General features: G+C 38.8%; 1 protein-coding gene across 2 annotated transcripts; it reads left to right on the top strand.

The window, feature by feature from the left end:
• The first annotated feature begins 977 nt into the window (after positions 1-977).
• On the top strand, positions 978-24,692 carry syt10 (synaptotagmin X). 2 transcript variants are annotated; one of them, XM_065289897.2, is made up of 7 exons: positions 978-1,264; positions 2,300-2,750; positions 6,647-7,208; positions 14,701-14,821; positions 14,942-15,113; positions 19,800-19,929; positions 20,176-24,692. In XM_065289897.2, the coding sequence occupies exons 1-7, from the start codon at positions 1,078-1,080 to the stop codon at positions 20,245-20,247; spliced, it is 1,695 nt and encodes a 564-aa protein (XP_065145969.1). In that variant the 5' UTR covers positions 978-1,077; the 3' UTR covers positions 20,248-24,692. The 2 variants fall into 2 exon arrangements, with proteins under 2 accessions (XP_065145969.1, XP_065145968.1); XM_065289896.2 differs by having other exon boundaries at positions 978-1,279.
• The last annotated feature ends 238 nt before the right edge of the window (positions 24,693-24,930 follow it).

Raw genomic sequence — 24,930 nt, 5'->3', positions numbered from 1 at the left:
TACACATGGGTCTGCATGAGGATGATGCCTCAACTGCTCCCCATTTTGCGTTTGGTTGTCAAGGAGATCGTCAGACTATGAGCAGTGCTGAGCCAAGTACATGCTGTTCTCTAATTCATCAGACAGGCTTTCGGTCCTCCTTGGCTCAATACAATGCAATGTTTTCACATCATTTAGTTGTTTATCTGACAGCACAAGTAAATTACATTTGGACACTGATTTTAATGTATAACAGGTTCATGTAAATAGTTTTGATTTGTAAGCATTGATCAAAACTGTTATACTAAACTTTACTAAAACACTTTAAAAGTTGAAGGTGTGTACAGGCAGTGTTGTAGTCGAGACCACCTAAACCGAGACCAGAGGGTGTCGAGACCAAGATTTTGAGGGGCTGAGACCAAGACCGAGACCAAAGACAGTCGAGACCAAGACGAAGACCATCAAAAAAAAAAAAAAAAAAAAAAAAAAAATGTGTATCTTTGATACTGTGGGCAATGATATTTGTTGACAGATTTCTTTTTGGACAATCTCCCATTCATCTCATACAAAAACAACAGTAACAAAAGTAATCAACTAAGTCAATGATTGCTTTTAATGCAAGATGTTTTACATCCAATCACATTAATGGTGTTAAAACATGAATTAGACAAATGGTCTTGTACTGTAAAGGTTTAGGCTTGCATAAAGTAACTGACAATCAATACAGAAATTGAATTTACACTTACAATTGCATTTGTAACATTTTAGTGATATTATTTTATATATGTCTAGTAATGAATATAGATCAGTCTGTTTGGTTACACTAAAGCACACAAGTTCCATTTGAAGAGCTTCATTTCTGAGTGTTAAAACAAGTGTTAATATATATTCAAGTCCTGATTGTGATCCTCCCTCTCGAGACAATGCATGTCTCCTATTGGACAGTGTTGAAATGGCCCTATAAGTCTCCCCGCGCCAAAGTATCCACCACCAGCAGTCTCTCGTGCGCCTTTGCGCAAAGGATATGGACTTGATCGCGTCTCTCTCTCTCCATTCCCATACGCATCTGCTGCACCCGGCAGCTCACATGGTGTCCCAATGAACCATCGTCCTCAAGGATCGTCCAACATACAATGGATTAACAGGAAAGACATGAATGCCCGCACAGAGGACGGCATCAGCCTGTGCCAAAGGGCTCTCCAAATAGTGACCGAGCTGTGCCTCTCCGGGCACGTCGACCGGGAAAAATGCGCGGGTATATTTCCGCTGGAGAGCAACATACCAGGTAAAGGAAGTTCAGGTAAATTTAACTTTAACGAAGTTTATCCACTTTTCCTTTCTCACGAACGTTCTTTTTATTAGTTAACGAGTAACTTTTTAGAAAACGCAGTACGCGAAGTACTGAAAGTGTGTAAAGTTTGTTTTGATTATGGCCACAGAAACACTTTTTGTAACATTTACAACACGAAACGAACAGACTCTTCCACCTGTAGCGTACTCGTGCGCAACAGGTTGACATTGGCAATTTGATCATATTCAATATTATTCCTGAACGCGCGCGTTTCTCCCGATAAAACATATATTTAAAAGATTTTTGTAGATGTGGAGATGTCGCATGATATAAAGAATCGCGTGCATTTACTCCAGAGAAAAGTGCATATTTTTTTTGCACGGCGCTTTGCATTACGCGTCTAAAACTATGTACGCGTCTATAGTACGCATGTGCCATTGATTCTGCATTATACAACTTTTTAATGATTTTACATTGTTAAAATATGAATAACATTCAACTGTTACCTTAAAGAGCTGTTTACACATCAAATCATTTTGATGGTAGACTAATTTAGTCAGATGAATCGGTTATGTAATTCAGTTCATAAAAGATGTCACAACCGGCTGATGCACGTGTTAGTTTGCCATTTTTTTCTGTATAAACAGCACATAAATTACACAAAAATTACATTTTTTATTTGTTTCATTAATGTTGTTAGTAAACCTAAAGAACAGTTGAATGGAATGACGCAAAACGATCTTTGTTCTCTGCTTTACTAAACAAGCACATTCCAGTCTTCTTTTTCTTATATCTTGCCCTCTCTTTCTTTTCTTTTTCTCTCTCTCCCTATTTCTCCTGTTTGTCTGTCGCACATCATTTATTGCTGCTGATCCTCTGGTCTGTCTGGTCTTCATTTATCTCCAACTATCCCTGTCTTGTTTTTCTTCCCTCGTGTTCTTTACGATCTGCCTTCATCGCACTCTCGCCTGTTTTATCTTCATACACTTCCCCCGTCTCTTTGCTCTCTCTTCCTCTTGTTGCCTGTAGACATCTCTGTAAGTCTCCTAGCTGTGGTCGTAGGTTTCTGTGGCCTCGCCCTTTTGGTAGTCTCTCTCTTTGTCTTTTGGAAGCTGTGCTGGCCCATTTGGAGAAGCAAGGCGTTCTCATCCAATGCTGACGGCTGCCCTCGTGGGGTGCTACCTGAAGCCCCCCCGGCCCCACCTCCGGTGTCTTGTTCTCCCATTCCTGACACCAAGGTGTCCGCATTTGCCAAACCAGCGAGACAGCAGTCGCAAATCCAGCAGGAGGATGAGGAGAAAAGAAAGATGCCAGAGGTGAAGGTCAATGGGCGCAGCTCGGTAAAACTCTTGGAGGCAGCAATGAAGATCAGCCAGACGTCGCCGGACATCCCGGCGGAGGTGCAGCAGGCTCTGCGTGACCGCCTGAGCAAGCAGGCCAAAATCCAGCGGCAGACGACTGAACCTACCTCTTCCTCCAGGTAAAATCTCTCTCTCATGCCTACTACCCTATATTACATCAATTACATGATGATTTCCATTTATGACCCTGAAGATCTACACTTTGATGCTCGATTGCACTTTGTGTGACGCTACAGAAGAGGGGTAATGATTTCATTAATAGCACTTGAGTAAATTACTCAAACTCATATTGAAACCCATAATGAAATAATTGTGAGGTTATGCATCTGCATCTACCCAATGATAAACATACAGTAAATGATGTGTGATACAGTATGAGTCACTAAATACAGCAAATGACAGAGTAGCTGCTTTTTATTATCCATTTTATCCATGCTACATGGCTGCCTTCCAGATAGAAACAAGACAGTTGGATATAAGCCAGTGCACCGCTGAACATATTGACAAGCATGTTTAAAGGATGCAAATTCACAGAGGATACCCAGAGATTATAGAAACTCTATATCATAAACAATTCATAACATGTAAATCACCATTTGTCGTACAACAATTACATGTCTAACATTATAAATATGAATGTGCATTCATAGAAAAAGAGGAACGATTGCAATATGCAAAATGTCAGTGCATAAAAATATATTAAGAGTCTTATCGCTACTCTCTTATTTTCACCAGTTCACCTCAGGCCCACAGGGTGATGGCATGTCTCTTGATTTCTGCGTACGCCCATTAATCGCCGCAGCTTACCAATCAAAGCCCTAGAGTTGCATCGCCATGGCAACAGCATCACACAACCATAGCAATTAAACAATCAGGTCTTCTTCTCATTGTTTCGCGTGGCACCGTGTTTAAAGGAATCAGGGTTGTAATTAGTGTTGCCATGCGATTGGTCTGACTTAGGGAAGTGATGAACAGCTGTGCTCGATTCCACGTGTACTCCATTATTGACTAGTCACTGGATTGTCATTAAAAACCCAGACGTGGTGTAACTGATGAGATGACAAAAGAGGCCAAATGAAGCCACTTAAAGATCACACATTTAGGATGTTTTGGAGTTAGCACCTTCTGTTAAATCATTTCTTTAGTGTAAACTACTATCTTACTTCTCCCTGGAATTTTTTTAAGTGAGAGCAAGGTTACCTTTAAAGACACATTGTTACAGTTCCCTTTCGAGGGAACTCGCGCTGCGTCACTGCGGTGACACTTTGGGGACGCCTCCAGGGGTAAGTGCGTCTGAATGTGTATATCAAATTCAACCAATGGTGAGGCTTAACGACAAAGACAGGGTGACACAAGAGCCAGGAAGTATATCACTATCTGAAATATTGCCAAAGACAGCGTTACAGGGACGCAGGAAGTATGGCAAGAGGAGATGCAGCGTCTCGTTCCCTTCTCAGGGAACAACAGTTACATACGTAACCCGAGATGTTTTCATGTGTCAAACACAACTATGCAAAAAAGCATTTTGGTATGAATCAACATTCGCATACAGAAGATATAAGCATTTAAAGCAAACAGTTTAGCACGTGTGCTTAAAAGGTTTAGAATTTGTGTGATATTATCCTACACCACACATATGGATTTTTTTCCAGAAAACTTCTTGCATAAAATAGATTCAAGCACTTTCAATGACCTGTATCTATGTATGTATATTTTCAAAAACTTCCCAGGGCCTTAAATTTGGCCCCCCCAGATTCACAAACTTTCAAATATTTCAAGGACCCATGGGAACCCTGAATAATATCTAGTGGGCAGTGTACAACTCGTTGAGGGTGGAAACTATGAAAAATGCATGACTGTAAGTGGGAGGGGCTTTATTAATATGACCTCACATTAATAAGAGAATTAAAAGGGCACGTCTAATCAGACTGCTTTGGTTTAATGGGATTAAAAAATAAGGAGCAGGTGGATTTGTTTCCTCGTAGTGTGGTTATGTTCACACACTGCCAACACACATTATGTCCAAACATAATTTTTCATAATAGGTGCCCTTTAAAACAGGTCAATATGCCAGGTTAAAATGGCAAACCCTGTCAAAGAATTCAATAATAGCCAAAAATATGAGTCTAGTTTCTTTGGACTGATCATTTAATGGTTGGTTGCTCTCTAAAGTGAGCTAAAAAAACGAAAACAGTATTTTGCTAGACTGGGTGTGGATACACTTTTGAATTATAGAAAAAAATGAGCTTCGGATCTAAATGAGGTGAATGAAAGAAATATGTGACGCTGCCTGTAAAAACCCAGCTGTAGTCTTTTTGTGATATATTGTATTTTTCAACATAAAGTCATCCTATATAATGTAAAGAACATTCTGTAAAAATATAACCATGATATCTTTCATATGGACTGAGTAAGGTCATGTCAAAAATTGAAATGAATATGAAATCAGTTTTAAAATTAGATTTTCAAGATGTATATGAATTACATTTATGGTTGTATAACTCCTAACAATGCCTTGAATGAGGACCTTTCAGAAAGGATTTGCTGTCACAATCCATTAGGTGCTGGAATGAATCACCAAATATATTCATTAACCACATATGCTGCATTCATTAAATGCCTCTGAAATGATTTAAACTTAAGTACATTAGCTAGAACTGAAGTAAGTTTTTCATATGTCCTAGAGCTACAGTATAATCAAAACCTTCAACTGAAGTATGATGGACACTGCATGTTTTTTATTCAACTACACATGTGCATTGAACTATTAGGATAATCCTCACTTCAAAAACCTGTCTCAAAAACAATTATCTGAAAGAAAAGAGAAATGTTTTTCTCAGTAAGGGGGTGTGCACAGCAAAGCTTTTAAACGCGACTGAAAACGCCAGCTGGACGCCGACTGCCAGCTTTTTTCAGTCGACTGCCAGCTGAGCGCTTTGCTTGCTTTTATACTTCTGTTTTGTTTATCAGTCGTTGTACAATGCGCCAACTGGTTGTTGTGATATTTGTCCCGCCCCTCCTCTACTGTAATTGGACAGCCGTGTGAGAACTGACATTGACGAGCTGAGCTTTTCACAAAATGTTGAATATTTTTAGCGCGGAAAAATGCCAGCCGCTGTTTTTTTTAAACACGGTACGCTTCAATTGGAAACAATTGAAAACATATGCCGGTCACCGGCATAAAAGCTTTGGTGTGCACGCTCCCTAAGAGAGAGAGATTTGTAGATAAGACCACCGGTTCACCAAGTGAATTCTGCAACAGGTGTTTGATTTAATGCATGCATAAAAAAACACCAAATGCAATCTCCAACCTCTTATGTGTCTAAATGTGACCCTGCATTTGAACACCCAGCCAAAGTAGTGATTTACTTTTAAATAAAATCATCCAACAATAAAAAGAACATTCTGTTAAAATATTCAATGATTGAAATTAATCATTGATGCTCTTCAAAATCAGACTATGAAACTTTATCCTGGTTTTGACATGCATGGTCAACAGATACTGAGTTTTGGTGATGAATCATCAGCAAAGTTTCTTAGAAACATGATCATGAAACACATTAGATTGAAATATTCATAAAAAAGCATAAAATTTATATAATTACATTGTGCTGGGATGTTTGTGCAAATTGCAAGGCAAGACATGACAAAGTTGGACAAAAGAGCATGCAGGAAAACAAAGACTAGAGAGAATTGTGAGGATAAAGGAATAAAGAACTGAATTTGAATGTCATAGGTCTATGTTACGTGATGTAATCCATGTTTTTTACAACATTGTCACTGTCATATGTTTGTTGTCATTCTCCAAAAGGTGCTAGTTGCTAGGAAACACCAAGGACAAGTAGAGAACCATGGCTAGAATAGGAGAATAGGAGTCATGCCAAGTGTTGCAACAGGTGACAAAGATCCAAGGCTACCTTGATCCACCGTCATGATGAAACGTTGTAAAAACGGGACACATAAAGTGGTTACTCTTCACTGGTTTGGAAAAATGTATTCTTTTATTCTTCCACAGGCACAATTCGTTCCGCCGTCACCTCCCGCGGCAGCTGAACGTGTCCAGCGTGGACTTCCCCATGGACACTATACCCGTGCGCCAGTCTTCTGCAGTCAGCATTGGCCGTATCAAACCTGAGCTTTATAAGCAGAAGTCTGTGGACTCGGAAGAAGGTGCCAAGGAACCGGTGGAAACGTGCGGAAAGCTGAGCTTTGCCCTCAGCTACGACTATGAGGAACAAGCCCTCGTGGTTCGCATTTTAAAGGCCCTTGACCTGCCTGCTAAGGACTTCACAGGCACCTCTGACCCCTACGTCAAGATCTACCTGCTTCCCGAGCGCAAGAAGAAGTTTCAGACGAGGGTGCACCGCAAGACGCTCAATCCCACGTTTGACGAGGCGTTTCGCTTCCCTGTGGAGTACAGCGAGCTGTGCAATCGCAAGTTGCACTTCAGCGTGTACGACTTTGACCGCTTTACGAGTCACGACATGATCGGTGAGGTGGTGGTTGATAACCTGTTTGAGCTGTCTGATCTATCACGGGAAGCTGTGGTTTGGAAGGACATCCTTGCCGCTACAACAGTGAGTACAGCGTGTGTTTGGCTGTCAGTGGGGCAGTACCCTTGAAAAGTTCCTAATATGTGCCATTTAGGTAGAGATATGAATACATTTGGTACCAATATGTACCTTTATGCTACTAATCTGTAACTCTTTAGGTGCAAAGCTGTACTTTTTGAAAGAGTACCGCCCCCATGACAGCTAGGGACAATCTTTCTGACAATGTATATGTACTGGCGCTATCAAAATCAGTATTAAAATCAGGTCCGGGGGGATGGGGTGTGCGAGATGGTGCCAGGGGCCCCCCAGTTTTTAATACTTATTTATCAGGGATTCAGCTGTTTTGCTTATCAAGTAAATAAATCTTGATTTAATAATTTTAGATAGTTGTGACCTGTCACAGAAAACAGTGACACAAGTCGGCAGCACAACTTTCGAGATAATGAGAAACAAAGTTTTTTTTTTCAAAATTTGTGATTTTCGTTTTTTTTGCCGAATCTGTTAGTTGAGATCACGAAGAAGCCGAAAGTGTACATTTTCGCGGTTGAAATCAGCTTGTTTTTCTGGAGATTCTAGCGTGCAGCTGGGGGCGTCATTGTCTGTGTATATTTACATACTGTATAAGCGGCTTTTGTTTGTTTTGTTGTTGCCCCCGCCCCCAAAGGGAACAGCGTGGCTCGGGCGCACAAAAAAAAGAAAAAAAAAAGCTGGGGCACAACAGTTAACAGTCAGCCGCGTTGTACGTAAGGCGTGTCACTGGCTTGTTCGACTTTATGCTGCGCCGCAGTCGGATGACGTCAACGTACCGCGAGAGCTATCCAAGAAATCCTACGGAGTAGTTTAATTCGACTCGCTCTTGCAGTACTTTGACGTCATCTGTCTGTCAGTTCATCAATCAATATTTTCCATGAAGTCATTGGCTGATGGAGGAACGAGCGAGCGATTGGTTACATCCCTAAAGGACGTCACGTTTTCTATGGCGCTGTTTGGATTATCTATAATACTACCTCCCTACTTTTAAATACAAACTTTGAAGGTGGGTTCATGTGTTTACCGGATTGTTATATTATTATTATTTTTATATTCTATTACCAGACGTTCATGTGAAATCTGATGTAAACAATAGACTATATATCTATATTTCACGGAATATACGCATTTGTGGACAAAAATGGTCATTGGATGATTCACACATCTGAAACAGACTGGATTTGACTTGTGATCAAAACAAAGGTAAAAAGTCGTGTTTATTTTTTGCATGTTGTCATCCGGCCTTCTGTCACAAAATACTACATATGATGCTAGAACATCTGTATCTCAAAATGGCTTTACAGATGTAAATGAGCCCTATTGTCTCTCCCATCAGTCTATTTTCTTGGCTTTGAGTTTTCCTGAGTTCCTACATTCAAATGGCCACAACTTCTCCAAATCTTATCAGATTGGAAAGCTTAGAAACTGCACCTTCAGATTTTGTGAATAACTCAAAATGCCCCAGATCCGACTTGTGTCCCTACTTTCTGTGACTGGTCACATTTATGCTGGAAAACAAGACAAAAACACCAAGTAACACATTCATTTTTCTAATCTTACATTTAACAAGTGATAAGTAAAGAAATTGAGAGTTAAACATAAAATACAAAAACTATTATAAGCCTAAGAAGCACAGGGTGAACTGTACTGTTATATAAACTTATAGGCCAAACTCAAGTTTTTACTAAACTGAGCCCCTCAAAGTCAAATTAACTCCATGGGTGTAAAAAAAACCTTTAACAGGTCTCACTAATGGATAGATTGATCTGTTATATAAAGCCCTTGCCAAGTGTGAAGTTGGTCTCATCTTCAAACTGACTCACCCTTTCAGGGCACCCACATACCCCTTCCAAAAATAAATCCAATTGCCAGTTTTCAAAGCCACAGGAAGCATGATTATCAAGCCAGAGCCTTCAAACGACAGCTATGACTAATTCAACAGGTGTGGAAGTGACTCTGTCCAAGCGCCCTACTGACATCACAGCACAATAGGATATGTCACCATCAACCCATTTCAAAAAGAACCTTATTTCCTCCCTACTAATGTGTTTTTAACTCCTAAGATAGATTGGCTCTGTTGATAATAAAGCCTACTCAAAATATGACACCTCAGCTAATATATCACAGCTTATGTAACAGCCCCAGTCACTGCATTGTTACTGTAGGATTTGTAGAAACAAATTAACCAACTTTCGGCAAACATGCAGCATTGAGAGTTTTCATCATGGTACTACATGAAAGTGTTCAGCTTTAATGGCGTTTCACACGGTATGCTGCAACCGCAAGTGTTTAATTCTTTTTCATTGGAGATTTGCAGAAAGCGGCAAAACAGTGGCGGTCACAGAGGTGAAGCGGAGTTGGGCCACATGCCTTGCTCATGCACCCAAAATCCTGTCCCTTCTCCAGACATGGCACCAGACATGGCAGGCGCCATTGAAGATAAACATATTTCCACTAAATGCTGCACAAAACACTTCCAATACAAGAGAAAGGCTGAAGCTGCGTGGCGATTTTACCGCTTGCTGCGTACCGTGTGAAACGGCCATTACTCAGAACATGAGGAGCTGAACACCACCTCCATCAAAAATAAGATAATGATATAACCATAATGCTCTCAGCACGTATTATGCATTCATCAAATACCAGTGCCTTCAATCTGCTTAATTCCAGCCTCAGGCTGTTCAGAAATATCGCTTTGATGGCAGAATCCATAAAAAAGTCCTTCAAGTACACGAAAGATGAATTGGATGAACGACGACGCACGAAACAACTGTGGATCATATTCAAAATTATGTCCCTCTTGAATACTTGGACCTGAATACAACCCGAATGAGGGAGCACATTTGTTTTTACTTCAGCCTCTCAGAGCTCTCCTACAAAAACGCGTGGCATGGCAGGCGGCAAAAACGCAAGGCGTTCAGCGCACATAACAGCATGCATACTGCTCATTCCCATAGAAAACCATTAAAAAAGGCACCATAAGGGGTTGTGCACACCAAAACTTTTAAACGCGGCTGAAAACGCCTAGAGAAGCCGTTTTTTTCAGCTGAGCGTCAGCTTTCATTAGCCATCGCTTTGGTAGTTGATACTTAAGCTGTGAGACGGTTGGTTGTTGGATACTTGTCCCACCCCTCCTCCACTGTGATTGGACGGGCGAGAGAGAACTGACATTGACGATCGGACGTTTTCACCCAAAGATGAATCTCTTTCAACTCTCGGCACTCAGAGCTGAGCGCAGAAAAAAAACGCCAGCTGCTGGCTTATTTGAAAAACGCAGAGCTTCTATTGGAAACAATTGAAAACATGCGGCGGCCGCGGGCGTAAAAGCTTCGGTGTGCACGCCCCCTAAATGCGTAATGTGCTCCACCACTAGGGGCCGATCACACCAAACACATTTTAAATGCTTGGAACGCTTTTTATGTTGCTAGGCAACCACTGCGACAGCTGTCCTGTCAATCAAATATTGAAGCGTGAGCGCTCTTTTGGTGTCAGTCAAATATTGAAGTGTGAACGCTCTTTTGCTGTCAATCAAATATTGAAGCGCATCAACAGCTTGCATAACGCTCACTTTCCATAGAAAACCATTAAAAAAAGACTCCTCCCACTGCCATAAACAGTGATCCGCTGTTCTGTGTGATCCGCACGATACAACAGATAGTATATGAACAGTCTTTAAGCCACAGTCACTTTTAGGTTGCTTACAGATGTTTTGCATCTTTTAATTGTATTCAAATCTTTATTGTAAAGATTCTTAACAACAATGCATGCTGGGAAAAGTGCTGTGCTATAGAAATAAAATGGCACTGAATTCAAGGTCTGTTTGGAGGGTAGCTTCGCAGCATTGTGTTCACAGTGCAAAGGTCATGGGTTCGATTTACAGAAAAAACACTTACTGACATACCGATAATAACAAATACCTTGAATGCACTGAAAGAGAAAAGAAATCTTGTAGTCTGTCGAAAGGTTTGACCTTTTGTCGTGTATTATTACATAGAGACCAGTTCGAATGCAACTTTAACCTGTAGAGGTGAGAGGCATCTCTCACCAGTTACTCACAAATAGCAATGACGTCCCCTTCCTGCTACTAAGACGAAGCGAGAGGTGAAAACATGTTATTCTGTTCACCACAGATTCTGCTTGACTTGTCGATGGTGAGTCATTGCTGTTTGAGAAATATAATCTTCTCGTCCCACTTGTTTGCCACAACGGTCTCTTTCAGGCCCATTAATTTCGTGATTGTTTTGTTTTTAGCGTATTTAATCATTCTGTTGTTGTGTGGCTGATGGGGATGTGCAGTTTTGTTCTCGTTTCCACGATGTAGTGATTTTATTGTCTTTTTCTCCCCTTTTCATTCTACTGTTATTTCTTTCTTATTCCCTTCACTGGTTATTATCTTCCCTCCTAGCTATTTATTGATCTGTAGGGTTGTGAAATTTTGATGTGCTGTGTTTATGAGGGTATGGTCACCCGAAACCCTGTAATGACCGTAATATTGTACTGCAACAGTTTCCCCTTTTTTTTTATTGGCTTTATTGGCAACCACCAAAATGCTAGCACCAAAAACTGTGGTGTCATTTGCCAAAAAGGATTTTCCAAATGGATTTCATTTCAGCTACTGTACAATTTGACAGCAATTCTTTTCACAATGTTGATAATCACCACTTCACACATGAAAAAAAATGCTGCTAAATGAACGTAAAACCCTGTATGTGTGAAAGCGACTCATTACTAAAGCCCCAAAGAGACCAAATCGACACAGCAAGCAGAAATGGAGCAGCTGCTCTTAGGCCCCTGACTGTGGAAAGAGTCTAGTAAGTCTCAATGCCCAAAATAGTTCGATTGCAGCCTTGCTGCGCTGGTTTCCGACAGCGCACTGAAACCCTCTATTTTTTTTTTAGTTGACGTCTGAAGGTCTAATTTTGTTCTCTGTTTTGGATCGCTTTGTTACGTCGCCACTGGAGGAGGATGGAGTGGAAGAGTCAAAACAGGAAGGGTATTATTGCCCCAAAAAGACTTGACATGAACGCAGCCAGGAGACATGACTCCTCGCCTGACGCTCTCTGTTTTTTCCACTTGTGGTGTGGTTAATGAGAAAACAGGGGACTGGACGTCAACATACACATAGTAGAAACACATCTTCAGTATTTGATGAAAGATTTCAAGAGTTTAGATCACTGATCTATATAAATGACTGGATGGCACATAGAAAACTTAACAGCGTGAGGTGAAGCCAGCGCAGAGTTCAAGCGGCCATCTGTCTGCTGATCTGATACTCTAATAAAGATGAATATATAATAACTGTTTAAAAAGCAAAGTGTACAACTTTCAGTAAATAACTATGTACATGCTTATGTGTGTGTTGTAATAATGTACAGGGAGACTTCAGATATAAAAACGAAGACAAGTAAAGTTATGTTTTATCATTAAAATCTGATAACGTCTATTGATTTAATAGAATGTTTGGGTATACCAACATTGCGGCGCGGTGGCTTCACAATTGTCACGTCATGCGCAATCCAGTCATTTATATATAGATCAGTGGTTTAGATGCAAAACTCATTTTTTATCATGTTTAGGTTCAGTAATTTCACTTTAATGGCAATGAAAGGGTTATTACTCAGTAAATGAGATGCTACTTACTTAGTTACTTAGTTTTTCTTCATTGGTATTTTCTCTAAATTTCTTTGGATGAGACACAAGCTGGTTTTGTTGATTTTCACAAAAGTTTCAAAAAATATATAAACATACAAATATATCAAATGATAGAACAGACCTCTGCTTAACAAACAATAAACAAACAAACGGGCGGAAAAACGTTTCCTCCTATATTAATTTTTTTCTCTGTTTATAAAATCTTAAATATGGATATTTTTCTTCAAAAATAAAATTTTTTAGCAAAAACCTTAAATAATTGCTTTTTTGTGAAGGGATTTTGGTAAAGATCAGATTCAGAACGATTATCAAAACATACACGGAGTGTAAAATAAATAAATAATTTTTTGCTTTAGTTTTTTTATAAATTGGGTAAAAATTGGGTAAATAACAGTACTACACATTACCATAAAAACTCATCAGTAACACGTTTTTCTCATGCAAATGTTTTCGGATAAAGCGTCATATTGCGCAAAATGACATTGCGAATTGAAAATACGGCCAATGGAAACAAGTAAATTCAAAACTGAATCCCACATAAGTGAGCGCTGCAATGCATTTAGCTGCCACATTAAGGTCGTATTCAGGTCCAAGTACTCAAAAGGGACCTAGGTTTGAATGTGAAGCACGCTTATTTCACATCCCACCCTTTCTCACCAGTCACTCTATACCAGGGTGGGCAACTTCGGTCCTGGAGGGCCGGTGTCCTGCAGAGTTTAGCTCCAACGTTTAAACACAGCTGAAGAAGCCAATTAAGGTCTTTTTTTAGGCATACTAGAAACTTTTAGGCAGGTGTGCTGAGGCAAGTTGGAGCTAAACTCTGCAGGACACCGACCCTCCAGGACTGAAGTTGCCCATCCCTGCTCTATACTGTCCATCTTTTTTACATAATTTTTTTCAGGCTTTTTTATTTAGACAGTATTGTGGAGTGTAGACAGGAAAGTGTTGGGAAGAGATAGGGGAGCGGGATCGGCAAAGGACCTCAGAGACGGGAACTCGGGTCGCCAAGCACACTGGTGCTATGTGTCGGCGCACTAACCACGGGGCTATCGGTGCCGACTATACTGTCCTTTCTAAATAAAAGTAAAAAAAAACAAATAAAAATGTGGTAAATATCCTAATATATTCTGTAAACCACCTTTATCTGGGTAAAAAACTCTTGCAGCTTGAAATCTGACTTATATGCACACCATTGTTTATCCAGTTCTTTATCCAAGCACTTATGGACTTGAAAAAAGGGCCAGAGTGGTCAATATCATTATTTTGATGGAGGTGGCATTTAGTGGCTTTTGCATCTAAATTTACCGGCTTTTATCCCTGCTATGCAATCTGTTTTGATTTGTTACTTACAGATTAATGGCTATCCTTAGCATTCTTTGAAAGATTAATATTGTCTTAATCCATGAGGCTGTGATCTCAAAATACACTGGCCTTTTAGTATAAACTTTACCGCCTCTGCAAAATAAATAAAGGTCACGGATTTGTCTCAAGAAAAATATCTGCTCTGTAGGTCTAATATAGAAAGGGCTTACTTTATATATAATGAGCAAACGTTTCTGTCGTTGAAGCAAATAAACATCAGCCAATAAGGTTTTGTTTACAGAGTTTTTCATATCAACAGTCGTCTGTAGAGGCTCTTAAGAAAAAAAATCATCTTAAAATATTTTCTGAAGAGTATAGCTTTACTCCAAATCATTTCATCAATAATTTCTATGATATTATACCTTAGGCATCTCTTGGCACCATATGGTCAAATCCATTTTTTACCTTTTGATCAAATCGCACTTTTAGTATTACTGTAAATCTTTTCATTTCTTTTTTCCTTTTTTTTCAGGAGAGCGTGGATTTGGGTGAAATTATGTATTCCCTTTGCTATCTTCCCACGGCTGGACGCATGACCCTCACCGTTATCAAGTGTCGCAATCTGAAAGCCATGGACATTACTGGATACTCGGGTAAGAACGGCAACAAAAAAAGAGAAAATGAAACTAATGCTATGTTGCTCAATGTAAGCTTATTTTGATTCATTTTTTAAATTTCAAATGCTCAACACAGATTTTTTCATTTCTCCATAGATCCATACGTCAAAGTCTCCCTCATATGTGATGGACGGAGACTCAAAAAGCGAAAAACAACCATCAAAAAGAACACGCTTAACCCTGTCTATAACGAAGCCATCATTTTCGACATTCCACCTGAGAACGTGGAGCAGGTCAGCCTGTCAATCACGGTGATGGATTATGACAGGTCAGTGCCTACGTTTTTAGACAGCAAGAAAAACAATGACTATAGGTTAGTTTTTACACATTCAGAAGCATGTCTAACCAGCCCATCCTCACCCCATGGCGTCAATATTTGACGCCACTTGACCATGCGTCAATATGTTACGCGGAGGGTATACCCTTCGCGTCATTTTTTGACGAACTGGGGACTTCAATACTATTGAGTCCGTTGCATTCTCTTTCCTATTTTCGTACCATTTTCTTACCATTTTCGCGTCGGTTTAGGGTTATATTTACATAATGACATCCCTACCCAAACCTATCCCTAACCCCAATGTCAGGCGACAACTGTTTAATTTCGCGTACCTAATAGTATTGAAGTCCCCAGTTCGTCAAAAAATGACGCGAAGGGTATACCCTCCGCGTAACATATTGACGCATGGTCAAGTGGCGTCAAATATTGACGCAATGGGATGAGGATGTGTTGGTCTAACATGACTTAATCGGAAATGACAGAAAACAGCAGTAATAGCATGCTTGACTAATATTACTATACAAATATTTGCACTTGCCGTCTGGAGTGGAAAACCGTTTTTTTGGCAGCCCAAGAGAATCATGTGCAAAAATCATATTCTTACTCAGTTTTTGTCTTGTTTTAAAACACAATTGCTTAAACATCCTTAAATAGATATGAAACTGCTCAGTTGCGCACAAATCATTTGTGATTTATAAATTTCACATCTAAAAGAAAATGGTACGTGTGTTTTCTGCACGTACGTTCGGTTTATGAATCACACGTACGCATTTTTGATAAATGATCATAAGATAAAATGTAGGACGAAGCATTTTATAAATGAGGCCCCAGGGCTGGGTTCCATCAAACCTTCTTATCTCTAATGTGTTCTTAAGTTTTACCTTAAGCTGTACCTTATCGCTAATATGTGTTTCTCGAAACGTTCTTAGTTAAGTATACCTTCTATAAGTCATACATTCGGAAGGTTTGGTCTGCACTCTTAGCTATACCTTATCCCACTTGACTCCGCTTGGGGCCATCACTGTAATAAAAGCTTGTACATTGCAGTCTATATAACTAAATATCTGTTAAAAAAATTAAATTAGGCAAATATTTTTTATATTTAAAGAAAAAACATTACACAGATGGTTGTTAGATTTTTAATTATGTTTTCCAAAGGAACATCAGCTGCGAACTATTAAATGCTACAGGCTTAAGAAACTATTTAAAAAAAAAGATTTTGGGTGGAGGAGTTGGTAAAACTATAGCAGCTATACAGCGAATCCTACTATTTCATTTGTGCATTTCATATCCGTTAAATCTTAAATCTACCGGCTAGTGTTTAGCTACAAATAAACAAATCAAGTAAAAATCGCATGCCACGGGAGCACACTCATCACAAAATCATAATTGTTGATTTTCCTAATTATGATGTTAATTCAACTTTGCATCTAAGTTTTTTTTATGTTTTATAACTTTGAGGCAACTGCATGCCATATTCTTTATAAACATTTAAAATAAACTGCTCCAATTGATTGCTGCTTGTAAAGTCTCCTAAGGACAACTAATTTTCCACATTTAAACTAATCAAAGCTAAAATCTAAAGCAATCATAATATATTTATATTAAATTATATTGTGGATCATTAGGCATGTGGGCATTAGCTTTATCCACATTTTAAACACGCTGCTTGCGCATCCATGAGTGCAAGCACAATAAACATGAACTAATGAACAAGTTTGTTTTTATAAATTTTAAGTGTAATGCACACCCAAGCCAGGTGACTTGCACGACCCACCTTATTCCCCTGTGTGACGCACTTATTGAAAACCCCTGATATAAATGATCCTTTCAAGTGAAGGCATACTGCGGATGCAATGGAGCAGTTTATGCATGATACGTTTCAACAAGAAGTTGCGTGATTTGCACGAGTTTGATATAAAAAAATGTCAAAGGTTGGATTTAGTTGTTTGCAATAGATAGTCCTGATAAATTTAATTTGAACTATTTCTGAAATGCTTCTTTAATAAAGAACACCGCTATATCATAACGCAATAAAGTACCCATTACAATGAGTGAACAATTGATTGTCGAGCAATCGATATCAACCTATTCAGCACCATCGCCATGGAGAGCACCTGGTAACGTCGTACGTACACCCTAACGTTGTTTTTAACTCAGGAGTGGGTAACAATTGGACAGAACACATTTCTGGGTTAAAATGATCCAAATAATGGGTTGTTTTTACCCAACTGCTGGGTTATTGTTAAAGGTGCAATTTGTAAGATATTTGCAGTAAAATTTCCAAAAACCACTAGGCCAGTGTTATATATTTTGTCCAGCTAATTACTATCAATATCTGTAATGTTTTCAACTACTTGTAAATCATGAGAAAATTTCCATTCAAAACATTGACACGGGGCAGTGCAGTCTCCTGTCAATGACGTTAATATCCATGTGACCCTTTGTCACCGCCTTTACTGACGTAAACAACATGACAACAGTGGTCGAGCTCGAAAAAATAAAATGGCGGCCAAGGAAGCAGCTGGAGCACAAATTTAGTGAAAATAAACGTATATTTTCACTTTTTAAGCATTTTAATTGCATTTCTAGCGAGAAATTAGTATTGTTGTTTTCAAATATGTGATTAGTTATCACAAAGGCGCTCTCTGTTTATATTTCAAACACGCTGCCTTTGAAGTGCGTCGGAAAGCCTTTCTCTGAGCGGCCTTCAGGCCTCCGAGGCCGAAGTCATTTCCTCAAGAGGCAGCGAGGCAACAAGTCCTCACTGCCTTGAGTTTTCGGACGCAGCGAGCCAGTGTTGTGGACAAATGCGGAACTATGCGATAGCGCCTGTCGGGCTACGCGCTTGCTTATGAACTTATGGATATCTCTGTACCGTCTGCCGCTGGTTGTGTCAGCTCCTGTAAGCGTACGGGCCAACCAAACGACCCAAGAAGAGTTTGGAACTAAACGAGAGAGGATCAATTTGTTGTTGCATTATCTGGATGGAGAGAGCTTCACGACAACATTTAACTAGACCGAGATTCTGATCCTGCTTGTGTTTTACGCGATGGGTGAGTTGTTTTGATTCGTAACCCTTCAAAAAACGTATGCTATTATATTGATCACAACATTAGTGTGTAGATTGTAATCAGCGCGTCTTCCCGCGGACGATATGCACATCAAAGGTATTGTACAACAATATAAATGGTCATTTTAAGACACTTCACAATAAGATTTGTACTGTCAATACATTATGTGAAAAATCATTGTAGATTGTAAGTTGAAAACTTAATTCTGTGCTGTGTTTACCATCGAATTTGGACTAATACTGTAATATCAATATGACTAACAATTTCGTTTTGAACATCACATATAGACTTACATAATGAAATAAACGATTTCATCAAACGCAACATTTATAAGACTTGATTACCTTACGTGATTTCTCGTTCGCGTCTGATTGATGGCCATCAGTGGTTGAGTTAAAGACTACAAATCCCATAATTCCACGCTGCTTCAGAGCGTCAGTAAACAACATCATTGTTATTGTTTGATCTGGCGCCATCTAGCGGCGAAAATAATACAAACTGCATCTTTAATCAACCATGTTATAACAACCCAGCAGTTGGGTTAAAACATATTTGGGTAATTTTAACCCAGAAATGTGTTCTGTCCAATAGTTACCCAGTCCTGGGTTAAAAACAACACAATATTTTGTGTAAGAAAGTATTCCTTAAGGCTGCAGTCACACCAAAAGCGCTTTAAACGCTGGCAAACGCAAGGCGCGACGCACTGCCTTTTTAAAAAAAGAGCAGTGCGACGCGGCTTTTCATATTGCTAAGCAACCACAGAGTCAGCTGTCTTGTCAATCAAATATTGAAGCGTGAGCGCTCTTTTGCTGTTAACGTTCATATCAGCAGAAACTTTAAAAAGAGGACGCTTGCTCTGACCTTGTTTGAGGATGAGAGGTGCAGAAACACACAGGAGAGCGTGAGCGAGTGGTGTCCGGTTCTTCAAAGCAACTGTAAACTTCCCTCACCACAACGTAAGGCCCCCCTCTCCCCTCATTCGATTGGACAATGGAAAGACACGAATGACGTTGGGCGCTTCTCCGCTCTCAGCGCTCCTTCAAAAACGCGTGCGCAGCAGGCGGCAAAAAACCGCAAGGCGCTCGGCGCGCATAAACAGCGCGCAAACGCGCCATGCCCATAGAATATCATTCAAAAAAGGCGCCTGCAATTGCCATAAACGCTTTTGGTGTGACTGGCCCCTAAGAAACCTGCTAATGTACAGTTCGGGAAACACGCCTACAAAAGGGATACCTGTAGTTAAGGTTTAACTTAAGAGTCTTCGTAGCGCGCTAGGAAACAATGTTATCGGGAAACCCAGCCCAGATCTCTAACACAAATCCTTTACAAAAATGCTAGTATCTTAACTTTTTGCTTGGTATTTGTGAAGAAGCCTACTAATATTTGAGAGGTGATAGAAAGAGAACATTTGAAATAGGATGAAAGTCATCAAACTTTTGTGAAAATCATAAAAAAAAAAAATGCAAGCGCTGGCTGGCAAAACGCTGCTGGAAAATAGTAAAGGATGTTTAGATAATGGTGAAAACAAGTACCAAGAGTACAATTTTTTTTGCAGTGCTGTAGAGTTTTCTTTTTCAAGTCTTCTGTTATGTTTTTCTTTCAGAGTTGGACATAATGAAGTTATAGGGGTGTGTAGGGCGGGGCCGGATGCTGAAGGGCTTGGAAGGGACCACTGGAATGAGATGCTAGCTTATCCGCGAAAGCCAATCACTCACTGGCATGCCTTGTGCGAGGTAAGAGACTGTGGAGATGTCAACCGAATTTGCTGTGGACATTCTGGTGATGGCATTAAATAGTTAACTAACCTTTCCAGACTTTAAAGATGACTTTATCAGTCTTTAACAGGGATCTGTAAGATAAACTCTGTATTACAATATTTAGTTGATTTAATATTTATGTTATACTTTTGAATGATCTCATCTATTTGCCAAGTGCAATAACCTCTAATAAATGTGATAAATTCCCATCTGTCCCCGTAGTGGCCAGGGCGAGCGTCCAGTTTTGAGAGTCAAGGATCATGTCCATCTCCAAAACCCCCTCAGACCCCATAACAACCTGGAGATCACACAGTCCTAAATGCAAAACACGTTTGGTTTGTGTAATTAAAAGGGTATATTTTTCTTTAGTTGTAGCTTGTGTACCTTATTATTTGTAAGATAATTATACAGTACTGGTATCCGTACTACAGGCACAACCAAGCATCCGAATCTCGGTATCACTTTCTTTTAACTGGTGCTGATTGTTGCTCCTTAAATTATAGTTTGTGGTCAGTTTGAAGCTGACATTGAAACTACCTTCTGTATGACAACATAATGATGGCGTGTAATGTTACAGACACATGAAATGACAGTACTTATCATTTCACATTCTTGAACGGGTCATTTATGAATGTTCTAAAATTTTCTAAATATTTGACAAAACTAATGCAAGGTTAGAGAAGTGGAAAGAAAGGCTTTTAAACATAAAATTACAACTTGTCCTGCATAGAAGTTTCAAAGGAAAAAGACCTTGATAAAGTTAAATCAGGTGATTGTATAACCAGATGGTGATTGTTGATGATGTACTGTAAATAGTGTTATTCTGTTCAAGCTACTAGTATTTATTTCTGTACATGAAAAAGAATTACAATAGTTACACAAGCATATTGCTTTACCTCAACAAACACACATCACTCAATGGCAACTGCATTAGAGCGAGTTCCCATCAACGGTTTGGAAACTGAATAACATCAAAAATCACTATTATTCATTAATATTCTTCACTTTTAGAAAAAAATGTCAACATTTGTCCCCCGGCTAGCACTGGTGCAGCATCCTCTGAAAAGGACCTTATATTTTGTACCAATATGTACCTTAGAAATACTAATATGCACTCATTGATACCAATATGTACCTCTGAGGTACTAATAAGAATAAAGGATACCTCCAAGTTACAGCTAGGGACCATTTTTTGCCAGTGTAATATAAATTTAAGGGGGATTGCAAAGCTATTATACAGTGAGGAAAATAAGTATTTGTACACCCTGCTATTTTGCAAGTTCACCCACTTAAAAATCATGAAGGGGTCTGAAATCGTCATTGTAGGTGCATGTCCACTGCGAGAGAAAAAAAATCCAGAAATCAAAATGTATCTTTTTTTACTATTTATTTATGATACAGCTGCAAATAAATATTTGAACATATCTATCAGCTAGAATTCTGACCTTAAAGACCTGTTAGTCTGCCTTTGAAATGTCCACCTCCACTTTATTTATAATCCTAAATTAGATGCACCTGTTAGCTGCATAAAGACACCTGTCTACCCCATACAATCAGTAAGAATCCAACTACTAACATAGCCAAGACCAAAGAGCTGTCCAAAGACACTAGAGACAAAATTGTACACCTCCACAAGGCTGGAAAGGGCTACAGTGACATTGCCAAGCAGCTTGGTGAAAAAAGGTCCACTGTTGGAGCAATCATTAGAAAATGAAAGAAGCTAAACATGACTGTCAATCTCCCTCGGACTGGGGCTCCATGGAAGATCTCACCTCGTGGGTTCTCAATGATCCTAAGAAAGGTGAGAAATCAGCCCAGAATTACACAGGAGAAGCTGGTCAATGACCTGAAAAGAGCTGGGACCACCGTCTCCAAGTTTTTATTTAAGACGTCATGGTTTGAAATCATGCATGTCACGGAAGGTTCCCCTGCTTAAACCAGCACATGTCCAGGCCCATCTTAAGTTTGCCAATGGCCATTTGGATGATCCAGAGGAGTCATGGGAGAAAGTCATGTGGTCAGATGAGACCAAAATAGAACGTTTTGGTCATAATTCCACTAAACATGTTTGGAGGAAGAAGAATGATTTGTACCATCCCAAGAACACCATCCCCACTGTTAAGCATTGGGGGTGTTTTTCTGCACATGCGACAGGGCGACTGCACTTTATTAAGGAGAGGATGACCGGAGCCATGTATTGCAAAATTCTGGGGAACAACCTCCTTCCCTCAGTTAGAGCATTGAAGATAGGTCGAGGCTGGGTCTTCCAACATGACAATAACCCGAAGCACACAGCCAGGATAACCAACGAGTGGCTTTGTAAGAAGCATATCAAGGTCTCCAGACCTAAACCCAATAGAGAATCTTTGGAGGGAGCTCAAACTCTGTGTTTCTCAGCGACAGGCCAGAAACCTGACCGATCTAGAGAAGATCTGTGTGGGGAGTGGGCCAAAATCCCTCCTGCAGTGTGTGCAAACCTGGTGAAAAACTACAGGAAATGTTTGACCTAATTGCAAACAAAGGCTACTGTACCAAATATTAACATTGATTTTCTCAGGTGTTCAAATACTTATTTGCAGCTGTATCATACAAATAAATAGTAAAAATCATACATTGTGATTTCTGGATTTTTTAGATTATGTCTCTCACAGTGGACATGCCCCTACGATGACAATTTCAGACCCCTCCGTGATTTCTAAGTGGGAGAACTTGCAAAATAGCAGGGTGTTCAAAAAGTTATTTTCCTCACTGTATATGTCCCAAAGTTAGCCTGCACCTCTAACAAAAAATAATCCAATAATGATTTAAATAGTTTGAGAAGGATGACTTTCATTAGATTTCATTGACAGTAAAAACACAATAAAAAAATTATAAATCCAATAGAATAAAGTATGAACAGATATAATTTATAATAAAATGTTTCCTTGGATATGTATAAAAAATACTATTTAAAATATTCATCTATTGTGATGGTCAGATGGGACTTTAAAGTAGCCACACGATGTAGCTTGTTTTGTTGATGTTTAAACAAAACAGACGTCGTAAAATTGATTATCCTGATCAATATCCAGGTTAATATTTGTATAGTAGGTTTTTCAAATATATGAAATTCTTCCCATGCATTAAATCCTCATATCTATCTGTCCCTCATATCATCCGTCTCCTTTTCCCATTCTACTGTGGTAACATTTTTGATGTACGATTCAATTTTAAGTGCTCACAGGTGGTATTAAAAGTAGCAAACAATCTTTTCTTCACAGTGATTTCTGAAACTCTTTACATTGTCTGAATGATTAATGTAAGTTAATATACAAGAGATGCCGCTCTTTGAAATTGATGATTGTAATTCTGTTAAAGGGATAGTTTACCAAAAAATTAAAATTTACTAAACCCTACAATCTTGTAAAATTGACTTCTTGTGTTCTGCTAAACACAAATGAAGATGTTTTGAAGAATGTTTAGCAGATCAGGGGCACCATTGACTTCCATAGTATAAAAAATAATGCTATGGATGTGAATAGTGCCCCGTATCAGTGTGGTTAAATTTTTCAAAATATATTTCTTTTGTGTTCAGCAGAACAAAGTAATTTAAAGAAGTTTGTAGGGTGAGTAAATGACAACAAAATTTACATTTTTTGTGAACTATACCTTTAAGGTGCTATAAATATTCATTCAGGCATTAGTGACACATATTATATGCTGATGTACCTAAGAATAACAGTTAATCACTGTTGACTTTTGATTAATGATGAAAAATGATGAGCTCTTTGCTGAAGAGGTTAAAAAGGTTATTTAAATGAATCAATAACGTCTAAAGCAATTAAAGCTATTGAGGAGTTTTTCTTTGTGTAAAGGACTAACAACTGAATATGTAATATTAATGCATTCATGGTCATTTAAAGAAGGTGGATAATACAGACATTTATTTATTCTTCACTGGACTGAAAGTTACCTGTTAATTATTTGCCGTTAGTTTGTTTGTCATTGAGAGAATCAGTATTCATTATGTGGTATCACACAGTGTCTATTCAGTCAGTATGCAAATAACACCTTGATAATTGCACACGTAACATATAAAAACTGGACCCTTCTGATTAAAGAGAGGGGGGTTTAAGTGTTACTGATGTGCCCATAAGTAATAATGCAATCAAACATGGCAATTTGACAAAAGGCTGTGTACTGTTAACTTTGATTTGCACATGTAGAGAGTGCTTCTACCCCAGAGCTCAGTCAGAGAAATCGAATTAAAATAATACGAATAATTGTAGCCTCCCGATACCAGTACCTAGAATTTATTGATTGAGCACTTATAAATGTAGACCTCTAATATTACTATAGCATAAGTATTATTTTTTATTTCGTTGAACGGTTACAGTGATAGTGTATGTATATATTTGAGAATTTCTAATTGTTATCTTGTTAAAGTGCATTTCTATGGATCGTTTGGTGGTGATTTGTATTATGGGCTTGTGATCTTGAATAACTTTATACACAATGTGCATATATTGTGTAATGGCTTTTAAAATTGTAAAATTGGCTTCAACTTCCTGTTGAGCTGTTCATAAAATGCTTCTCGGTAATTTTTTTGTCATACTTGCACTGACAACAAAATTAATCGCTATATATGTTGTTATGATGTGTACAGTTTGTGATAACTTTTGTAAAAAAAATAATGCAGTAAATATTTGAAATATAATTTTCTGGATGTTTCAAATGTATTTTAACTAAATAAATTCTGAATTGTCAAAGTGTATTTTACAAAGTGTTGTATATTACAGTTATTTTTGAGTTTTTATTTTAGAGTTCAACAAAACTGAATAACAGAATAGGAGTGTCACGTCTTAAAGGTGCCTTTGAAAAAAACTGTATTTATCTAGGCATCTGTACATGGTAATGAGATATCTTGAGCCTCAAACGCGTTTGTTTCCTCATTTTTTATGCGATGTCACAGTCGAAATGTATGCCCCCACCCAGTGG

This window comes from Paramisgurnus dabryanus, chromosome 1, assembly GCF_030506205.2.
Source record: "Paramisgurnus dabryanus chromosome 1, PD_genome_1.1, whole genome shotgun sequence".
Classification (NCBI taxonomy): Eukaryota; Metazoa; Chordata; class Actinopteri; order Cypriniformes; family Cobitidae; genus Paramisgurnus; species Paramisgurnus dabryanus.
Note: the sequence above shows the minus strand (reverse complement) of the source record. Positions and strands in the feature narration are given on the sequence as shown.